Below are 17,597 nucleotides of genomic sequence, written 5' to 3'. Positions count from 1 at the left end.
GCTGCTGCCCACCACCCCCAGAGTTTGTCCTGCTGACATGTTCTGGGAAGGCACCAGAAAGGGGATTGAGATGGTCCCCAGCCTCTAGGAGATGGGAAGGTAGTTTGGGGGGCTCTCCCCTGCCACAGACGCTGTCACAGGTGCCGGTGGGCATGGGAAGAGCCATGGGTGCATGGCATCGCTTCTTGGGGACATCAAAGTGGGCTGAACCAGGGCAAGACAAGCTCACTGTTCAAACTCAACAGAGTACATGTCTGGTATCTCCTCTGAGCTGTTTGCCAGCCATCTTGCTGGCTGTCCCACATCTTCCTCCCAGCCAGCACCACCATCCTATCCTTGCCCTGTCCTGCCAGTGCTCGCCGTAATCCCAGAGCTCTGCCTCCCTACCCGCTGCTAATCCTATAAACCCTCAGTAAATCCTTCCTGCCTGGCCCTGCCTCTCCGTGTCCCTTCTCCAAGGGAGTCTTCATGGGGTCCCCTAGCATTTTTTTTGGGTGCAGAAGGCTGTCAACCAGATAATGTAGCACCTGGGAGGTTGGTTGCATCGGAGCACCAGGAAGGATGCCCAAACCCCGGGGGGTTTGTGCAAGTCAAGATATCACAGCTGATGCACCTGAAAATTCATACCAAAATGTGCCTGGGTGCTGGTTTCATGCTCTCCATAAGCAGTTCCCGTGCTCAGTGTGAGCCGCTCCAGCATGTTACTGTCTCCAGAGCTACTGCTGAGCCCCAGGAACCGGGCAGTGAAAACCTCTGAGGGGTTCCTGAGCGTAGGGTCGGCATGAGGAATGAAATGGAGCAAAAGGATGTGTAGCTATAGGGTTGGGATTGCTCCTTGCAGCCAGAGTGGGGTTTATCTGGTATGGGCATGGCCAGAACAGCCCATTTTAATAATCCTTTCTGCTGGGCTGTTGGAAAATATTGAGACAGAAAACATTGCAACAAAGCAAATAGTTCTCAGGGAACAATATTTTTGCAGCCAAAAGAGCCGACTCAGGTGGACCCGACAGGTCGCTCGTGTCTACGTATTGCAGCCTGGTCTCTAAGGGCAAAAAGCATCTTGTGCAGAGAAGGGCTGGAAAACCTCTACCAGACTGAGCTGGGGCTTGTCACCAGGGCTCTTTCGGTTGGATTCCCACAGGGTTCACTATTTCAGCAAGTCTATTTTAAGACTCCGTTGACCGGCACAAAGGGAGGTCCCGATGCTGCGAGGTGGTGCCTGCGCCCATGCTGGTACAGGACCCTGCTCTCTGCATCGCTGGCCGGGGATGGAGGCAGCAGCTTTGGGCTGGGACCAGCTGCAGCATCGCAGTAGCACCGGTGCCCAGCAGGGAGCCGTCCTTGGGCTCATCAGTCTGCCCCGTGAGCTTAGGTGGGCAGCGAATCACTGCGTCTTGAGCTAGTCCAGAAAAGATTAAGCCGAGCTAAGAATAAAAACCAGCCTCACAGTTCAACCGGCTGGAATAAAATGCGAAAGTGTGCCAATGGCCTTGCTGCTGAGGGGAAGGAATTATAAACCCTGGGCAGATTACCACAACGTGTTGCAGTGCACAGGGTGGGTGTTGTGCTCCGGTTGTGCTTCGCATAATGGATGGGATCCTTGTGCCTCTGTTCCCAGTGCCGTGACAAGGTCCTGTGTGCGTTTCATCCCACTAATAACCAGTTAAGCAACTCCCATAAGTGCCCACGCAAATGTAGGAGTTCAAACAGGGGCACGTTTCTGAGGAGAATAACCAAATGGATCTCTGCCCATGAGGCCTGTATTTCTATAGAGCCCCTCCCTTCCACTACGTGCCGGATGAAAGACACTATGTATATAAATAAGTGCATTGTGATATACCATCCGCTTTGATCACTGCCGGGAGCACGGATGGGATCAGAGTCTGCTCCTGGATAATGATTCCCCTGCCCCTCCCCTGCTCCCTTCCCTTCCAAATTAGGGGTCGCTCCAAGGGGCAATTCTTGGAAGCATCACTCCCTATGCCTTGGCTGGTTTCTAATATTTGCAGGCTGCAGCTGAAGTGCACACCTGCAGTCTCACCAAAATGTTGTTTTCTCTTCCCAGAACGTGACATTACAGTCCTTGTCACAGAGATGGGACTAGCATCCAGAGCTGCGCTTTGCAAAGGGCTCGCAGAGGGGTTTGATGCTGTTAGCCGTCAGCAGGATGCTGTGCCATGAAACCCCTCTTTGCTTTTTGTCTCCTCTTTCCAGGGACATACCAGGGCCAGTGGGTTGGAGGGATGCGCCAGGGTTATGGCGTCCGGCAGAGCGTTCCCTATGGCATGGCTGCGGTTATCAGGTCACCCCTGAGGACGTCCATCAACTCCCTGCGCAGCGAGCACACCAACGGCACGGCGCTGCACCCCGACTCCTCGCCGGCGGTGGCCGGCAGCCCCGCTGTCTCCCGCGGTGGCTTCGTCCTCATGGCCCACAGCGATGCCGAGATCCTCAAGAGCAAGAAGAAGGGCATATTCCGACGGTCGCTGCTGAGCGGGCTCAAGCTCCGTAAGTCCGAGTCAAAGAGCTCCTTGGCCAGCCAGCGGAGCAAGCAGAGCTCATTCCGGAGTGAAGCCGGGATGAGCACGGTCAGCTCCACCGCCAGTGACATCAACTCCACCATCAGCCTGGGCGAGGGCGAAGCTGAGCTCTCTGTCATCGAAGACGACATAGATGCCACCACCACCGAGATCTACGTTGGCGAGTGGAAGAACGACAAGCGGTCAGGCTTTGGGGTGAGCCAGCGCTCGGATGGGCTGAAGTATGAGGGAGAATGGGCCAATAACAAGCGCCACGGCTACGGCTGCATGACCTTCCCTGATGGCACCAAGGAGGAGGGCAAGTACAAGCAGAATGTCCTGGTCAGCGGCAAGAGGAAGAACCTCATCCCACTGCGGGCCAGCAAGATCCGTGAGAAGGTGGATCGGGCCATGGAGGCAGCCGAGCGGGCAGCCACCATCGCCAAGCAGAAAGCGGAGATCGCGGCGTCCAGGTAGGGTGGTCCTCGTCCTAACATGGCGTCTCAGCAAGGGTCCTGTCTCAATGGTTGCGGTTTGATGGGAGAAGTGGGATGAGTCTTTTCACAGTAGTAGGTGCTCCGGGGGGTATTTTAAGGAAGGTACTGGAGTTGGGCACGTGTTGTGATGAGCATCTGTTGGTACAGGCAGTGGTCGGTGTAATCTGGACAACCTGATCTGGGTGAAGATGCCCCTGCTCATTGCAAGATCATTGGACTAGATGAGCTTTGAAGGTCCCTTCCAACCCAAACTGTTCTGTGGTTCTCTGAACCCTGAAGAGGGAGCAGGCAGCATCCTGGAAAGCCAAGCAGCTGGGCTTGCCCAAGCATCATGGGTAGCGTTCAAAATGGGGTGGATCCAAACTAAATTGTCCCTCTGCTAACTTCAACTGAGCTGTGGATGACAGTGTTGGGTTAACAGCTGGACTTAATGATATTGAGGCTCTTTTCCAACCAAAATGACTCTATGATTCTGTGACCTTCCTGAACCATCTGGTGAGGCCATGCCGGGTCACCCAGTGTTCACTGCAGCCTTTGCAAAGGGTGGTGGCACTGTGATGGGACTGCAATTGTGGGTCACTGTGTGGATCTCACAGGCTGATGCTGTCATTTAGGATATATTGGCTTATTTACCCCGTTTCTCCTTAGCCTCTTTAATATGCAGGATGATACCTTTAGCAGAAGAGCTCCTGAGATGCTCTTTCCCTGTATCCTCTGACTTATATCCAAGAGAAACCATCCCAGGGTTAGGAGGATTCCCAGCTATTTCTGTTCCCAAAAGAGGTTTGGAGTGGAAAAGCAGTCAAATCCCTGGCTGCAGCTGATGCTTGGGGTGAGCTTGCCATGCCTGAGGCTCTGCTAGAAAACAGCAGATCTGGGTGCCCAAATAATCCCTACGAGCCCCAGGAAGCCCCTGCTCCCCGGGCCAGCTGGAGCCATCATGGAGCTGCTCAGTGATTCAGAACAGGACCCTGATCTGGCTGAAAACCAACAAGAGGGAGGAAAAAATGGTTCATGTCTACTTTGGGTTGAAATAGAATCCAACTGCCAACTCAAAGCAGGGGCAACGTGAGCATCTTGGAGCTTTGTGACTTTTAGTGAGCGCCCAGACAAGAGGGGAGCTCCTCTGCCAAATTCAGGGCCCTTTGTATCACTTTTTGGGGATGGTTTAATACAGCATGATCAATGGTTTCTGGGTGAGCATCACACATAGCAGCCAGTCTGGGGAAAAAGGACTGTGGCAAGGGGAAAAACCCAGGTACCTCCCCATTCTCCTGTGCTCGATTAATTGTTGGGTCTGGATGATTTGTATGCAGAGTCACACTTGAAATCTTTATCAGCATGTCTGCCGATGACTTATCTGCAATGTGAATGAGACTCCCAAGCCTGCTTTGGGAGCATATTTGGGCTTGATGATGTTTTCGAGCTGATGTTGTACCAAATTGTTGTCAAAGCTTTGGAAAAAAAAAATCCCACTAGATTGCCAGGTAGGAAACAGACTGCAAAGCAGCGGAAAAAATCTTTCCCTGTGATCTGGCAATGCAAGTGCCTCGATATAAGGGCCTGAGCCCTGGAAATGTGGAGCTCCAGTCTGCTGTGGGATGAGCATCTGAGCATCCTCCATCCCCAGGCAGTGATGGTCCTAGAAATCCATGAGAGCAGGAGTTGGAAGAGAAGTGCCCTCCTCATGTTGGAAATACTTTAATGAGCTCTTGGCATATAGCATTCCACCTTCTAATTATGAGAGAGGAGAAGGAAATAATCAAATTGGACAGGAAAGCTGGGTACTGCGGTCCTGAGCTCTGCGGGAGCGCAGCAGCGGTGCTGGGAGGGAGGATGGAGCCTGCGGCCATGCGTGTGCACAGAGGAGGAGAAAAGCTGTGGGATATGGGGACCGGTTAGGGTACCCCTTTAACCTTGGGTGAAGATACAAAGAAATGAATAAATGGGAGCACAGTGCTTTGAGGATAATCTGTCAGAGACTGAACCTGGTCCCACCAGAAAACACTCTGCGAGTAACCTGACATCTCCATCCTGCATCCCGGCTCCCTCCACTTTTTCCACTCGGTCTTAACTAGTCTGTTCTTGAGTAGACACATGTAGAAGAAAACAAGTACCGGGAAGCCAGGGTTTTGCTATTTTTGTGGCACAGCCATCGCCTGCAGTGTACGAGGGCTGCTGGTGTGTTGAAAAGCCCTTTATTGATCTGCACAGCCCGTCTCTCGCTGCAGGAGCTGGGGATGGACAGACTCCGATGTGATGCATGGTGCATTAGCGCTGGGTTACCCACTGCCGATGACATCCGTCCCAGGAATTTTCACTGTCTGTGTTAATGTTCATGCTGAGACCCCAAAATCTATCAGCAACAAGCCAAATCATTCGGTTATGGCCGGACAGGATTGCGAGTTTTAGGCTTTGCTGAAGACACAGGGCAGGTGGGATTAGGTGGGTGTGTAGGCTCAACCCCAAGGTCTCGGAGGGTGTCTTGGCTTTGTGATTCAGCTGCATGCAGGAGAGGTCCAAGGAGCTCAAAATGCAAATGAGGAGACATGATTTGTGTGAAACCCATGATCCTGCAGCTCAAGCTCTTCCCTTTGCAAGGGTATTTTGCACTGACAGTCTCTCCTCAGCATGCCAAACCAAAGCACAGCAAGGTTTTGCAAACCTAGAACCAGTTAGAAAGGCTTTCATATAATTAGTCCAATTAATTTTAAAGCTTCTAAATGAATAAACACGCCCCTGCAGTGTCCACAAACAAAATTGCATCGTCCAAACGGAAAGAAATGCACGAAAGAGGCAGCGGTTGCATTGGTGGAGGATCCTGATGCTCGTTTTGGTGGTTTTGGGGCTCAGGGGTGTGATATTCCCCATCTAAAACCGATGTGAGCTCTGGTTTACCAGCACCTGGGGCTTTAGAACAGCACTGGTGTGTGTGTGCGTATTGTCTTCTGTCTAATAATATGGCTGAGTTCACTCTGCAGCTTTTCCTTTGGTGGGGGAAAATATGTGCCCACCCACGTATTTCATTAAATTTGTGAGAATTCAGTATTTTTGAAAACTCTACCTCTCTGTCAGATTTGGTTGGAATTGGCCAACACGTTCAAAAGTTATTAGTGTGGGAGTGATGGCATATAGATATATAAACAGCACAATCACATAAGTAAGCCCCATTTCCTGAGGAAAGTAGGCTAAAAACATAGTGTACTGAAGACAAGTAAATTGGATTCTTAAAGTTGTTTTAGTCTGAACAGAGCACAATGTTATCTGTGACACAGAAAAGTAAGCTCATTTAGGGAATAGTTTTTTAGGTTCGGTAGATGATTCTCCTAAATTTTCTTTGATGCAATTAAAATGAAATAACACTTGCTTTCCTCTTATATCTCCCACTCGCTGAAATAGTTTGTGTAAATTCAGTGGGTGAAAAAGGCTACAAATCAGATCTGAAAAACTACTGTTGATATCAAATATATGTTTTCAGAGGTAGCCAGGAAGGGAACCCTTTTTCAGCTTGTTTAAAATGAAGGTTCAGGGTGTCCTTTTTGTGCTCGGGGCTGTTTTATTCCCCTCTCATATGAGCCAAGAGCCATCACTGCTGCTGCCCTAGAAGGATGAAGGATACACCAGAGACACCATTAGTGATAGCATTGGTACCTAAAGCAAATTGTCCAAAGGCACTGGTGTGTCCTGGTCAACTAAAATACAATATCTAGGCAAGAGAGGTGGGCCAGAAAGCTCATCTTCACTCCTTGGCTTTCAGCATAGATGCTGGCCATAGAGGACAGATGCACATGGGGCATTGGAGAGGACCATCCCCAGCAATCTGCGACAGATGATGGCAGTTCTAATGCAAAGCAGACAGACCCTGATTCTCTCCAGGCTTTCCTTCTGCTACCACAGTTCAAGGATTTGTAATTAGTGGCTGGATTACTGATGAGAGGAAGGGACGTCGCCAGTGCTAGGGATGTGAGTCCCAGAGATGGGTGACATTTGATGAGCACTCAGCTCCTCTCCAGCGCAAGGTCCCGTTGTTCAGCACCTTAAATAACAGCTCCTTGGAGCAGCTGATGCCCGAGCACCCCGGAGGGGATCCTGTTCTCAGTTTAGTCCTAAGCAACTAATGCACTTCCAGGCGTAATTACAGCCGAGCCATTCACCAATGATGAGAAAAATATAATTAAGCTCAATACTCTCAGGAGGAATCGGGCTACGAATTAACACAGTGTCATTTGACTTCAGAAAGGGAAACTGGAGAAGAAAGAAAAGGAAGCAAATAAAGACAACATGGCAGCGAGGACAGGTAAAGGAAAATGTTTGGATTCAGCCTGGATGCTCTTTCAGGATGCTGCAGTGAGGGCGAAGCATCCATCCGCATTTGACGTACCATGGGGAGCAGGAACACAAATAAAAGCCCCGGAGAGCTGAACAGCAAAGTGCAGAAGGTTGTTTGAGCCAAACAGGTATTTTCTTCAGAAATAAAAAAAAAAAAAAAAAAAGGAAGTGCAGCCCAGGCAAAACCAACAGAAAATAGTAGATTCTGCAGTTCTGATCCCAAACATTTTAAGTTGCGGTAATGTCACTACCGGCAGTACGCCGAGCCGCGATAATGCTGCTTAATGCTCTCTCAGGCCTGTGCCTGCAGCTTTGTGATTGTACTTGACTGCATTTGATTTACGGTTTCCACTGGCTTTTCGGATGCTGCGACTGTGGGGGTCCTGCATTAGTGTCACCCTAATCCCACCTCGGGGCTTTCCCTGCGGATGGCGAAGGGGAATGAAGGGGGATGTGGGTGACAGGGAACGCTGGTGCGTGTCCCCTTCCTCGGGTCGGGATGATGGGGATGAGGTGGCAGCAGATTGAAGCTGAAATAGGTCACAACAGAACAAGTTGTGGGGACAGGGCTGAGCAAACAATTCAGGGTTCAGACCAAGCGTGTCAGGGTCTCCCACACCTTTTCCAGCCCCTTTGTGGGCACCTCTTGGCCCAGGATCCAAGGCTGGATCATCTCTGCTGGGAGGACAGGCTGAGAGAGAGAGTTGAGGTTTTCAGCTGGAGAAGAGAAGCTCCGGGGAGACCTTATTGTGGCCTTTCTGTACTTAAAAGGGGCCGATAAGAAAAATGGGGACAGACTTTTTAGCATGGCCTGTTGTGATATAGGATAAGGGGTGATGGTTTTAAGCTAGAGGAGGAAGATTCAGGCTGGACACGAGGAAGGAGTTTTTGCCCCTGAGGGTGGTGAGAGCCTGGCCCAGGTTCCCAGAGAGGTGGTGGATGAACCATCCCTGGAGACATCCCCGGCCAGGCTGGACGGGGCTCTGAGCAACCTGAGCTGGTGAAGATGGCCCTGCTCATGGCAGGGGGGGCACTAGGGAAGCTTTGAAGGTCCCTTAAAGTCAAACTGTTCTGTAATTCTATGACCGTGAACCCTCCATCCCTTCTCCATCCTTTCCTTGAGGGGTGCAGAGGACAGAGCAACAGACAGAAAAGCACAGGGGAGATGGATGGAAGTGACTCGAAGGCTGAAATCAGCTGGGACAGGTCATTCTCTTTACATTAGCATTTTCCTTTTCCTCCCTGCCTTCCCTCCCTCCCAAACAGCCCTTGTGCAATACTGAGAGGAGCAAAGCCCAGGGCCGGCAGCCTCCGACAGGCTGTGCTGCTGACAGAGCTGAGCAGAGCATGGTGACCGTCCCCTCTGCCACCTCCCTCCCCACCCGTGTTGACAGGGGTCAGGCGATCCCGCGGGCGGCAGAGATTAGGATCAGCTGTTGTCCCTCCCATTCGTGTGCTGCTGTCAGCCTTGATGACACGGGTGCCTCTGACTCAACAACGATTTCCACCTCTAGTCCGGGACATTCGAGGAATGGCAGATCCCCACGTGGCGTCCTGGAGCATCATGTCCTTCCCGCTGCTCTTGGGGACCTGCTGCCTGCACTGTGACTCTTTAAGTCCTCCTACAATGCCAATTTAATAACCTCCTGCTCAGACAGGACTTAACAGCGTTAAGCCCTTTTGCGGCCGTGTCAAAAGTCAGGACGAGCCGTCACGCTTGCACAGGGCCTGCTCTGCGTGTCCCCGACTGCCACCCTGCTGCCTGGGGTGGAGGGACGCTGGAAAAATTAAGTGCTTTTCATAGAAATGATGCTTTACAGAGTAATCCAACTGGAAAAGACCTCAGCAGGGTCTTTTTTAGCTTCTAGGAGAGCAGCTCAGTGTGGGTTTCGCCAGCCCCTCTCCCTTCATTGCTCTCCCATCCTTCAGCCACGACTCGGCAGCTCCCATCACCTTCCCTCTCCAAATACAAGCTAAACCACCCCGGCTCCATGAGCCAGGTGTGCAACATGCTTTAATTTAATCATTTCCAACATTGTCAGGTCGTGATGAAGTAACATGAGCTGGGAGAGGGATCCAGACCTTCTCAGGAGATGGTGCAGGATTATTTCAGCCCCCTTGAGCTGTGTTAGATTCCTCCCACTAACAAAATAACCTCCTGCCTGTCCTGACTGCCTGCACAGCACAGGGTAGAGGGAACAAGCTGAAGAAGAGGATGGTGAAGCCTCTTCCTCATGTGCTTGCTTTTGGGTGGAGCAGCCCTTCATCAGAACGGGAAAAAAAAAGAAAAAGCCAACAACAACAAAAAAATACAGCCCCTGATTTTCCTTTCTGCTGCTTTTCCTATTCAACCAGCAGAAACTGCAGCGTTGCTTTTCTCAGTGATCTTTGGGAGGGAAGGGAGGGATCCACCCGCAGCAGCTGCCTGGCAGGCGGGCTGGCTCGCCACCCCTCGCTCCCTCCATCCTCATCCTCACCCTCTGGCTGCTGGGAGCCTGGTGGGTGACACACAAACCCACAGCCAAGGCCAAGGGCTAGAAGTGGGGGTTGCTGAGCGTCGCATCCCTGCCAGCGTGTCCCACCACCCGAAAAACCCAGAGAATAGAGATGAAAATGCAGAGCTGGGCAAAAATGTGTTTTTCCTTGCTGGTGTTCATGAGCATCGCTTCTCCCCACAGCCAGCGATTGGGATGTTGGGGGACTGTCACTGCCTTGGGGGGTCCCAGTCCCACAAGGCTCTTGCAAGTCAGTTTGAAAAGCTTCGAGCAATGAGGTTTCTGTCACCTCCGTCACCTCCTCTATGCAGGACAAATGACAAACTTGTCCTGGCTTCCTAATCCAGGAAATTAAAGGATTTGACCATAGACCCTGCTAAGCGAATTTCCCCCCTGAAAATCCCAGAGGGATTTAACCCATGGATCCGACCGATTATCCCTTTAAAGTTGTGACTAAGAAAGGTCCCAATTCTTCAGGGTGCTGAGCAGTGACATGGCTATGCCTGCTGCTCAGCTCATTGCCTGGTGAGACCTTCTTTTCAATTTTATCTCATCTCTGCTGGCCCTTTTCACCAGCGAACAGCAGCCCTTTGCTGCCAACCGGGACAGCACAGCCTCGCTGCAACCACAGCCCAAATCCGCCCTGTCCTGTCACCGTGTGTCACCTTCCAGGGACATGTCAGGGGAGGAGTCTTGGTTTTCCCAGTTCAGCATCAGGAGTGTCCCATAGGACATGGGCTGGGTGCACCCTGATGGGAGCCAAGTGGGCAGAAGGGAACACGAGACCAGGGCGTAGGGATTTTCTGAATTAATTCTGCTCAATTAAAGGATGTCTAGTGTCCATCCTCAAAGCAAAACCTGATGGAGATGGGGAACCCAAGCGAGGTTGGGTCAGTGGACACCACACCACAAGCGTCTTTGTGAGGCTTGATGGCTCAATGATGCCGTTCTGAACCCTGAGCAGCAGTTCTTTGGGGTCGGATTCCCTTATGGAGGAGAAATCAGTTTACGGGCTCAAAACTGGATGCAGCGGTCCCAGGGGCTGTCCCACAGCCACCTTGCTGGCAGGGGGCCACAGCCGGTCCCCATCCAACATGACAACATCCCTGTCATGGGCTCTGGGTCTCTTCCCCTAGTGTGTTGCTGACTTCTTACACGGAAATTTTAACTGGCTTTGCCTTGGAAGCAGCACAGACCCACAAATGTGGGGTGTCTGCCAGCCTTGGGGCACATCGGCTTTTGGGGACTCGCTGCCCCAGTGGTCCCCAGTGGCAGCATCTCACCTGGGGGGTCCCATGGGATGCTCAGGGTGCACCAGGATGAGCAGCACCCATCAGCTGAGGATCCAAGCTGGGTGCAGGAGCAGGCAAACCCACTGCAGACCCCGCAGCTCACACCTGACTCCCTGATCTTTGAATGCCTGGTGAGAAATGGGGTTTTTGTGGATGCAGGCTGGCTTTTGGGCTCTTGGGTGCTCAAAAACACCCAGGTGGCAGGGAGGAGAAACCCATGCAGACAACGAGAAATTTCACTGAACCCTCCTGTCCCCTCTGTCCCTCCCCGTGGGGACCAGAACTGCAGAGACCAGTGACAGCAGCCTGGCACTGAGCATATTTCTGCAGCGTTTTAGCATCTGATGTTGCTTTTAGGAGGGTGGATTTGGTGGGTACCATTTCCAGATGAGATTTCCGTGCAGGTCTGTGTCCAGCCAAACTCTGCACAGGGCTCGGCTGCACTGGGGGATGGTGGTACCCTGGGTTTGGGGCACAGCCAAGGAAGGTCCTCATCCCCCAGGATGCTGTAAGCAATAAGGTTAAGGGATGCTGGCTGTTTTTCTTGGGGATCATTTTTGTTCTGAGTTGGAATTTTCTCTCTGGGTTGTCATTTTCTCATCATTCCTGGGGGTTCCTAGTGTGCAGACATGGAAGCTGGATGTGGCAGTGGGTATGGAGGTGACATTGCCATGTCCTGTGTGTGGCTGTCTCTGACCAGCCGCTTTGGGGGTGTTTGCCCCTTAGAGCAGAGAGAAGGTCCCTGTGGTCATCAGGTCGATCCTGGCGAGACTGGATGTGGCAAGAAGCGCACAGAACAGTGCCCATCACCAGTGTCTCACTCCAGGTAGGGAATCAGCCTCTTCCCAGCTGCTTGGAGCAAGACATGGACATGATGTTTGCTTTCTGAGCATCTCTTAGGGCCCTGGCAATAGAAATACATTTTTCCATCACTCAGAAGACTGGCCTGTTTTAACCCATCCCTTAGAACCCTGTCACATCCTCTCTTCCACCCCACAGGGCTGGAAGTGGAGAAGTCTCGGTGGGAGAGGTTGGATATCAACCACATCCCCTCCGACAGCTGGAGAGCATCCGCCAGCGCTCCCGAGGCCATTTCAGCTCCATGTCTTGGCCTCAGTCCAAGCTGTGCTGGCACTAAAATATTAAGTTCAGTTAAATGAGTTTGTCGTTGACTCTGCATGAGATTTTTTTTCTGCAGTTTGCTCTGAACTGGGGTGGGTTTTGCTGTTGGGTGTTGGCTGGTTAAAACAATGTGTGGACATCATGGATTGTCCCTGTCCATCAGCCCATCACCAAGGGAAAGGAAAACCATGAGCTCAACGTTGCGCTGCATCTTCTGGGCTTTTGTGGCTTCAGCAGCAGAAAAAAAAGAATTGCCTGGAAAGTTCATATGCCAAATGTCTGTTTTACTTGAGGTGACCAAAACTTGTGAAACTGCCAAAGAATTTCAGCCAAAACCCTGAACAGGGTGAAGGGTCAGGAAAGGGAAAAATACTTTTCTTTGCTATTCTGTTGTGTTTTGCCTCAGAATTTGATTTGACTTGTTTTTTAGGCATCAAAATGAGACTGAAATTAAACCAACAGATCGGCTTTGCTTGCCTGTCGTTGCCTCCCTCGCCTGGAGTTTTTCTCATGAACTTCCCAAATTCTCTTATTTCAAGGACTTTTCCCTTGGCTGTAGGGAGAAGTTCCCGACTATTCCCAAAGGGCCAGGCTGTGCAGATGGCTCCTCAAAGGGATTTTAGGGCTTCCCATAAGGTAAACCGGGGGCTCCCTCACCTCCCTTAGCCCATGGCCTGGTTGAGTTTCTCTGTGCTGCGTTTTGCACCTTTGGCTTTGAGGTTTCCACCCCACTCTTCATCCCGTGCATGGCATCAGCCAAGTGAGGAGGTCAGTGTGAAAAACAGGGAGGAATGGGCTGTTTTGGGGATAGTGTTGGAGGTCAGGGTGGGATGCTGATGGTCCACCAAATTCTTCACCTTTCAACCAGGTCATGGCAGGAGGAGGCACCTGGTGTCCATACTGAGCCAGGCTTTTTCTAACCACCTTCATCTATCCTGTGAAGGTTCCTCCAAATTTGTGGCTGGAATGGAGGTGATCATATCCTGACTACATCTCTAAACTCCTCTCCCCGATAAATCCAGGTAACGTTACACCAAGCCACCTATCCACACCCGCCGTGGCCAAGCCTCCCACCAAAATCCTGGCATCTTCCCGGTGTAGTGAGCAGGGTTGAGCTCACGAGGACTTGGAGGTGCCGCCTTTGGAGCCAGCCTTGCCCAGAGACAGGGCGATGCGAGCGGAATGTGGGATGCAGCCTGAAGCCATTAGAGTCAGCAGCACGTACAGCCAAACCCAGCGCTCCACATGTCCAGGCAGGCTGAGTTATGGCTGCTCGGGGAGCTATAACTTGGCCTGTTGTGCATTTAAAAATCTCCACCCAAATGCGGCATTGATATAGGGCTTTTCTGCTGTTCTGGTTTTGCATTTAATACAGACAGTATAGATCTGCAGCGTGCGGATGATCCAGCGCTGCCCAGGTTCCTTGGAGATTTGGTGCCTTCGCTTGCTTTTTTTCTTGGGCTTTTTCTTATTTTGTTTTTAATTTTCTGAGGGTTGTTAGTGATTTCTTCCAACCTGTTTTGCCTCCTGCCTGGAAGTGGCAGGATCATTTGTAATGTGCTATTTTTGCGCAGGGTTAGGGGAGTATTTATGGCGTGGTTGTGCCTTTGGGACATTTGCGTGGAGGGCTGTCTGCCGGCCCTCCGCGAGAGCACAGCATGAAGAAGGGGACGTCAGTGTTTCCCATTTCCATTATGTATATACCCATTATGTACATGTCCATTATGTACTTTTTCCACTATGTACATGACAATTATCCAGTAAAATCATGGAAACCTGCTCCAAGACATCTGGAAAGCAGGCAGCATCCCCCCTGCTCACTTCTTTGCCTTCCTTGAAGCTAATTCTTCCCAAACCCTGATCCGAGCAGGTTCCTACAGGTTTTGCATCACCAGCCATAGCTTCCCAGAAGCTACTGACGCTCCCAGCATCACAGCAACTATCCCATGCCTTCATCAATTCATAAGAAAAAGGGGAAACTCCATCCTTGGAGCTGGAGTTTGCTCTTGCTTCCTCTGTGTCTGATTTGGGGGCAGCTCGTGGTCCATCGCTGTCCATCTCTGCCATGTTTGAGCCAGGAAACAAGTCCAGAGTGACGCCAAACCTGTCTCCTTCGGTCGGTCAGGCTGGGACCATGGTGGGGACGATGGCACCAAATCTGTCCTTTTTCCAAGGCAAAGCGCAGCTCCTGGGCTGGCAGGTCCTGCCTGGCTGCGTCGCTCACCTGCATCCTCCATAGCATCATCACGAGTGACAGATGGCAGGAGACGAGACTCCCTCTCCAGATGTTAATCATCTTGCGAGCTGTAAATAACATCTCAGGGCAGCTTGTGCATCGTTTCTGGTGCAAAAGACCCATCAGCTTTGCCCTTGCTAGGGAGTGGGGCAAAAAATTAAAAGGAAGGAAACCCACCGGGAGGGAGATGCACGGGTCTGCCTGGCTCCGCTTATTCTGCATGTCCCTTGGCCAGAGAGATGCTGGCAGCATCCTGGCTAATGGTGAAAGATGTGTCTTTGGGTACCAGCTCTACCTGGCCCAGCCCCTTGAAATTAATGGGGTTTGGTTTGCTCATGCCAGGGCCTGAATTTTTTGTTTAGCAGCAACAGGAATAAATGAAACAAATCCAAGCAGCCCCACAACTGTTTTGGGATGCTGGATGGAGAGCACTGCAGTGTGATGGCCTTTTGGCTGCTCCCATCCTTCTCTGTTGGGAAGGACCTGGCTCAGGGTTCCAGGGATGAGAGCATCCAAGATGTCACGATGCAACTTGCTGCCTGCTCTGGGCTGAGGTTTGGGCCATGTTTCTCCCAGGATTTTGGGACATGACATTTGATTGTGGCTCATCCTTGTGCCCCAGACCACTGGGACTTTGCACCATTGCACATTGTGAATTCAGTTCTCCAGCAAAACTCATTTTGTCTACTTAAAGGCAAGGCACAGGGGAGGAGTGCACAGCCCGGGATACTTTTTTTTCTCTTACTTGGATGAAAAAATTGTATTTCAGTGCAAAACGGCAAATGACACCTTGGTGATTTGCTCTCCCATTTGTAAGCTACAAAAATATAAAGGTAGAAATGAGTCCGGCACAGGTGGTTGAAGCAAGGAGCTAAATGAAAACTGGCTCCGTTCCTGTTTTCACGAATTTCAGAGCCCGCACGTGCCGTGCCCAGCCGGGACATGGGAACCTGCTCTCCACAAGGTCCTCCAGCTTACCTGGGAACAGTTTCCCCCGTAACGTTACATTTCCCAGCGTATAACCACAGGGAAACTCAGATTTGGTCTTTTGACCACAACGTTTCTCATGCTTCTCTATATTGTTGCCTCCTTGGGCAATAACAAACAAATGCATCGAGGCTTTTTTCCATGATTAAAGGCTTTGACTTTTTTTTTTTTTCAAAAAAATTCAAGACTTTTCTCGTGAAACGTGACTTTCAGAGTAATTTTTTCAGAGCCTTCAGTAATCATTCCTTCCTCCCCATGCCATCCCAGCTCATTGCTCCCAATGCCGGCACATGGAGCTCGGGCAAGGATGCTGCATCCTCCCACCCCAAGATCCCCATCCAGAGCCATGAAGTCTGGCAGTGGGCAGGGGAAACCAGGCTTTCTCTTTGCTATGCACAGCACCTGCTTTCTGTCTGGCTTCAAAGAGCCGGAGCAGACGTTTTTGGCTGCATTACGTCATGTCAGAGGTCACATTAGCTGCTTTTTCTTCTTGATTAAAAATTCTAGCAATGAGGGGGGGAGGAAAAAGCAGACAGAGGAAGCGGGTAAGGCAAATATGCTCGCGATAAGCAGGTAAATGGGAATTTATGCACAGCTAGCTAATTGGTGTGTCTAATATTCCACCCCCTGAGTACCGGCACTGTATTACTGCCTTCACAAATCACTCAAGGCAAGCCTAGCGCAATAACAACCAAGTCAGGAGAGCCGTGAAAAGAGTCAAGCTGGAATTAAGAGTGGGTTTTATCGGGGCAATAAATGCCAGATAGGGAAAATTAACAAACAGGTTGTTAATTGGTGCCATCTCCTTGCTCCCTGAAGGAAATGTCTAGACAGAGCCTGGCCCTGGGTTACTCCTACCTTGCAGGTATTGCAGCATTTTTGGGGTGCCAGAGAGGTGCTGGAGGTGGGAGGCTGTGCCTGGTGAAAGATGCTGAACTGAAGCCGACGCCGGGGGCAAAGGGAGGCAGGACGGGAGCTGCAGCTCTGCCCTAAATCAGAGATACTCCCGCAGAGGTAAAAGCCAGACAGTCTGCAGCGGTTATTAATAATTCAGGCCCAATTTGTCCCATCTAGGAGAGCGTGAAGACCAGCCGAGCTGAGCCTCCTTGCAAGTAGGGTTTGAGATATTGCCCCAGAGCTTCTCATCCCTCCCTGGTGCTGGTTGCAGTTATCGATCCCATTCTGGCAGGGGGGAGATGCCTCTGCGGGGTGCAGAGTGATCGGATAGCCCTGGGAGAGGCTGGAATCAGCGCTCACCCACTCCCCTCCACTCTGGGTTTCAGTTAACAGCATTGATCACTGGGGGACTTTTGCTTTTGGTGCATCTTGGCTTGATGCAATTAGGGAGGGGTCCTGCTCTCTGCTGTGCCAGTGGGAGCATAAAATAACTCCCGCTGAGTCAATACAGTTGAGGGGCTCGTGCTCTTGCAAGCCTGGGTTTTGCACATGGGGTGGTTGGACTGAAAAGCTGCTTTTTGTTGCCTCGTCCAGCCATCCCCTCCCAGGATGAAGTTCATCCCGATGTGTCCCTCTGCACCCCTGAGCCAACCCGGTTGCTTTGCAAGTGCAAAACAGAGACAGGGTTGGAGGGGAGAGCGAAACACCAAGGCTGAAACACTCCGAAAATGCGCTCTCAGAATTTTTCCTGAAGTATTTTCTTGCAGCTGTGTTTTAATTGAATTTTGGCATTTGAAAAATACATGAACCTCTGCAATGGAGGGAAAAACCATTCCTGCTATAGGAAGATAAAGATGCATTTGAAAAAAAAAAAAAAAAGCTGCATGATTACATATTGACCTGCGAGACAAAGTGAATCCAATGGAGCCAGCCTGGCCCCTTAGGAAAACTTGAGGCTGTTCATTATGTCCAAGGATGAGCTCACAGGCTCATTAACTCCATCCTTGCTGATGAGCCAGTGCTCATCTGCCCAAATGCAAAGACAACATGTGGCGAGTTTGCATGTTTTCCATGACAATATGGAGCACAGGGCTTTCTCCTTCTATGTGGTAGGAGGCTTTGATAATAGTTTTAATATTTTTCCTTTGATCTCAACTTTCTCACTTCATTTATGAGCTCTGAACAATTAGATCAGTCTGTCCATCCCTCCAGCCTCTCCATCT

General features: G+C 50.9%; 1 protein-coding gene across 1 annotated transcript in view; it reads left to right on the top strand.

The window, feature by feature from the left end:
- Window positions 1-17,597, top strand: part of JPH3 (junctophilin 3) — a 54,615-nt gene that overhangs the window by 15,054 nt on the left and 21,964 nt on the right. The window contains exon 2 of the mRNA XM_080352142.1: window positions 2,215-2,992. Coding sequence (XP_080208268.1) covers window positions 2,215-2,992 — 778 coding nt within the window. The remainder of the gene's footprint in view (window positions 1-2,214; window positions 2,993-17,597) is intronic.

The sequence above is a fragment of the Nesoenas mayeri genome (genome assembly GCF_963082525.1).
Source record: "Nesoenas mayeri genome assembly, chromosome: 12".
Taxonomy (NCBI): domain Eukaryota; kingdom Metazoa; phylum Chordata; class Aves; order Columbiformes; family Columbidae; genus Nesoenas; species Nesoenas mayeri.
The sequence above is the reverse complement of the archived record's forward strand: the minus strand, read 5'-3'. Positions and strand labels throughout refer to the sequence as shown.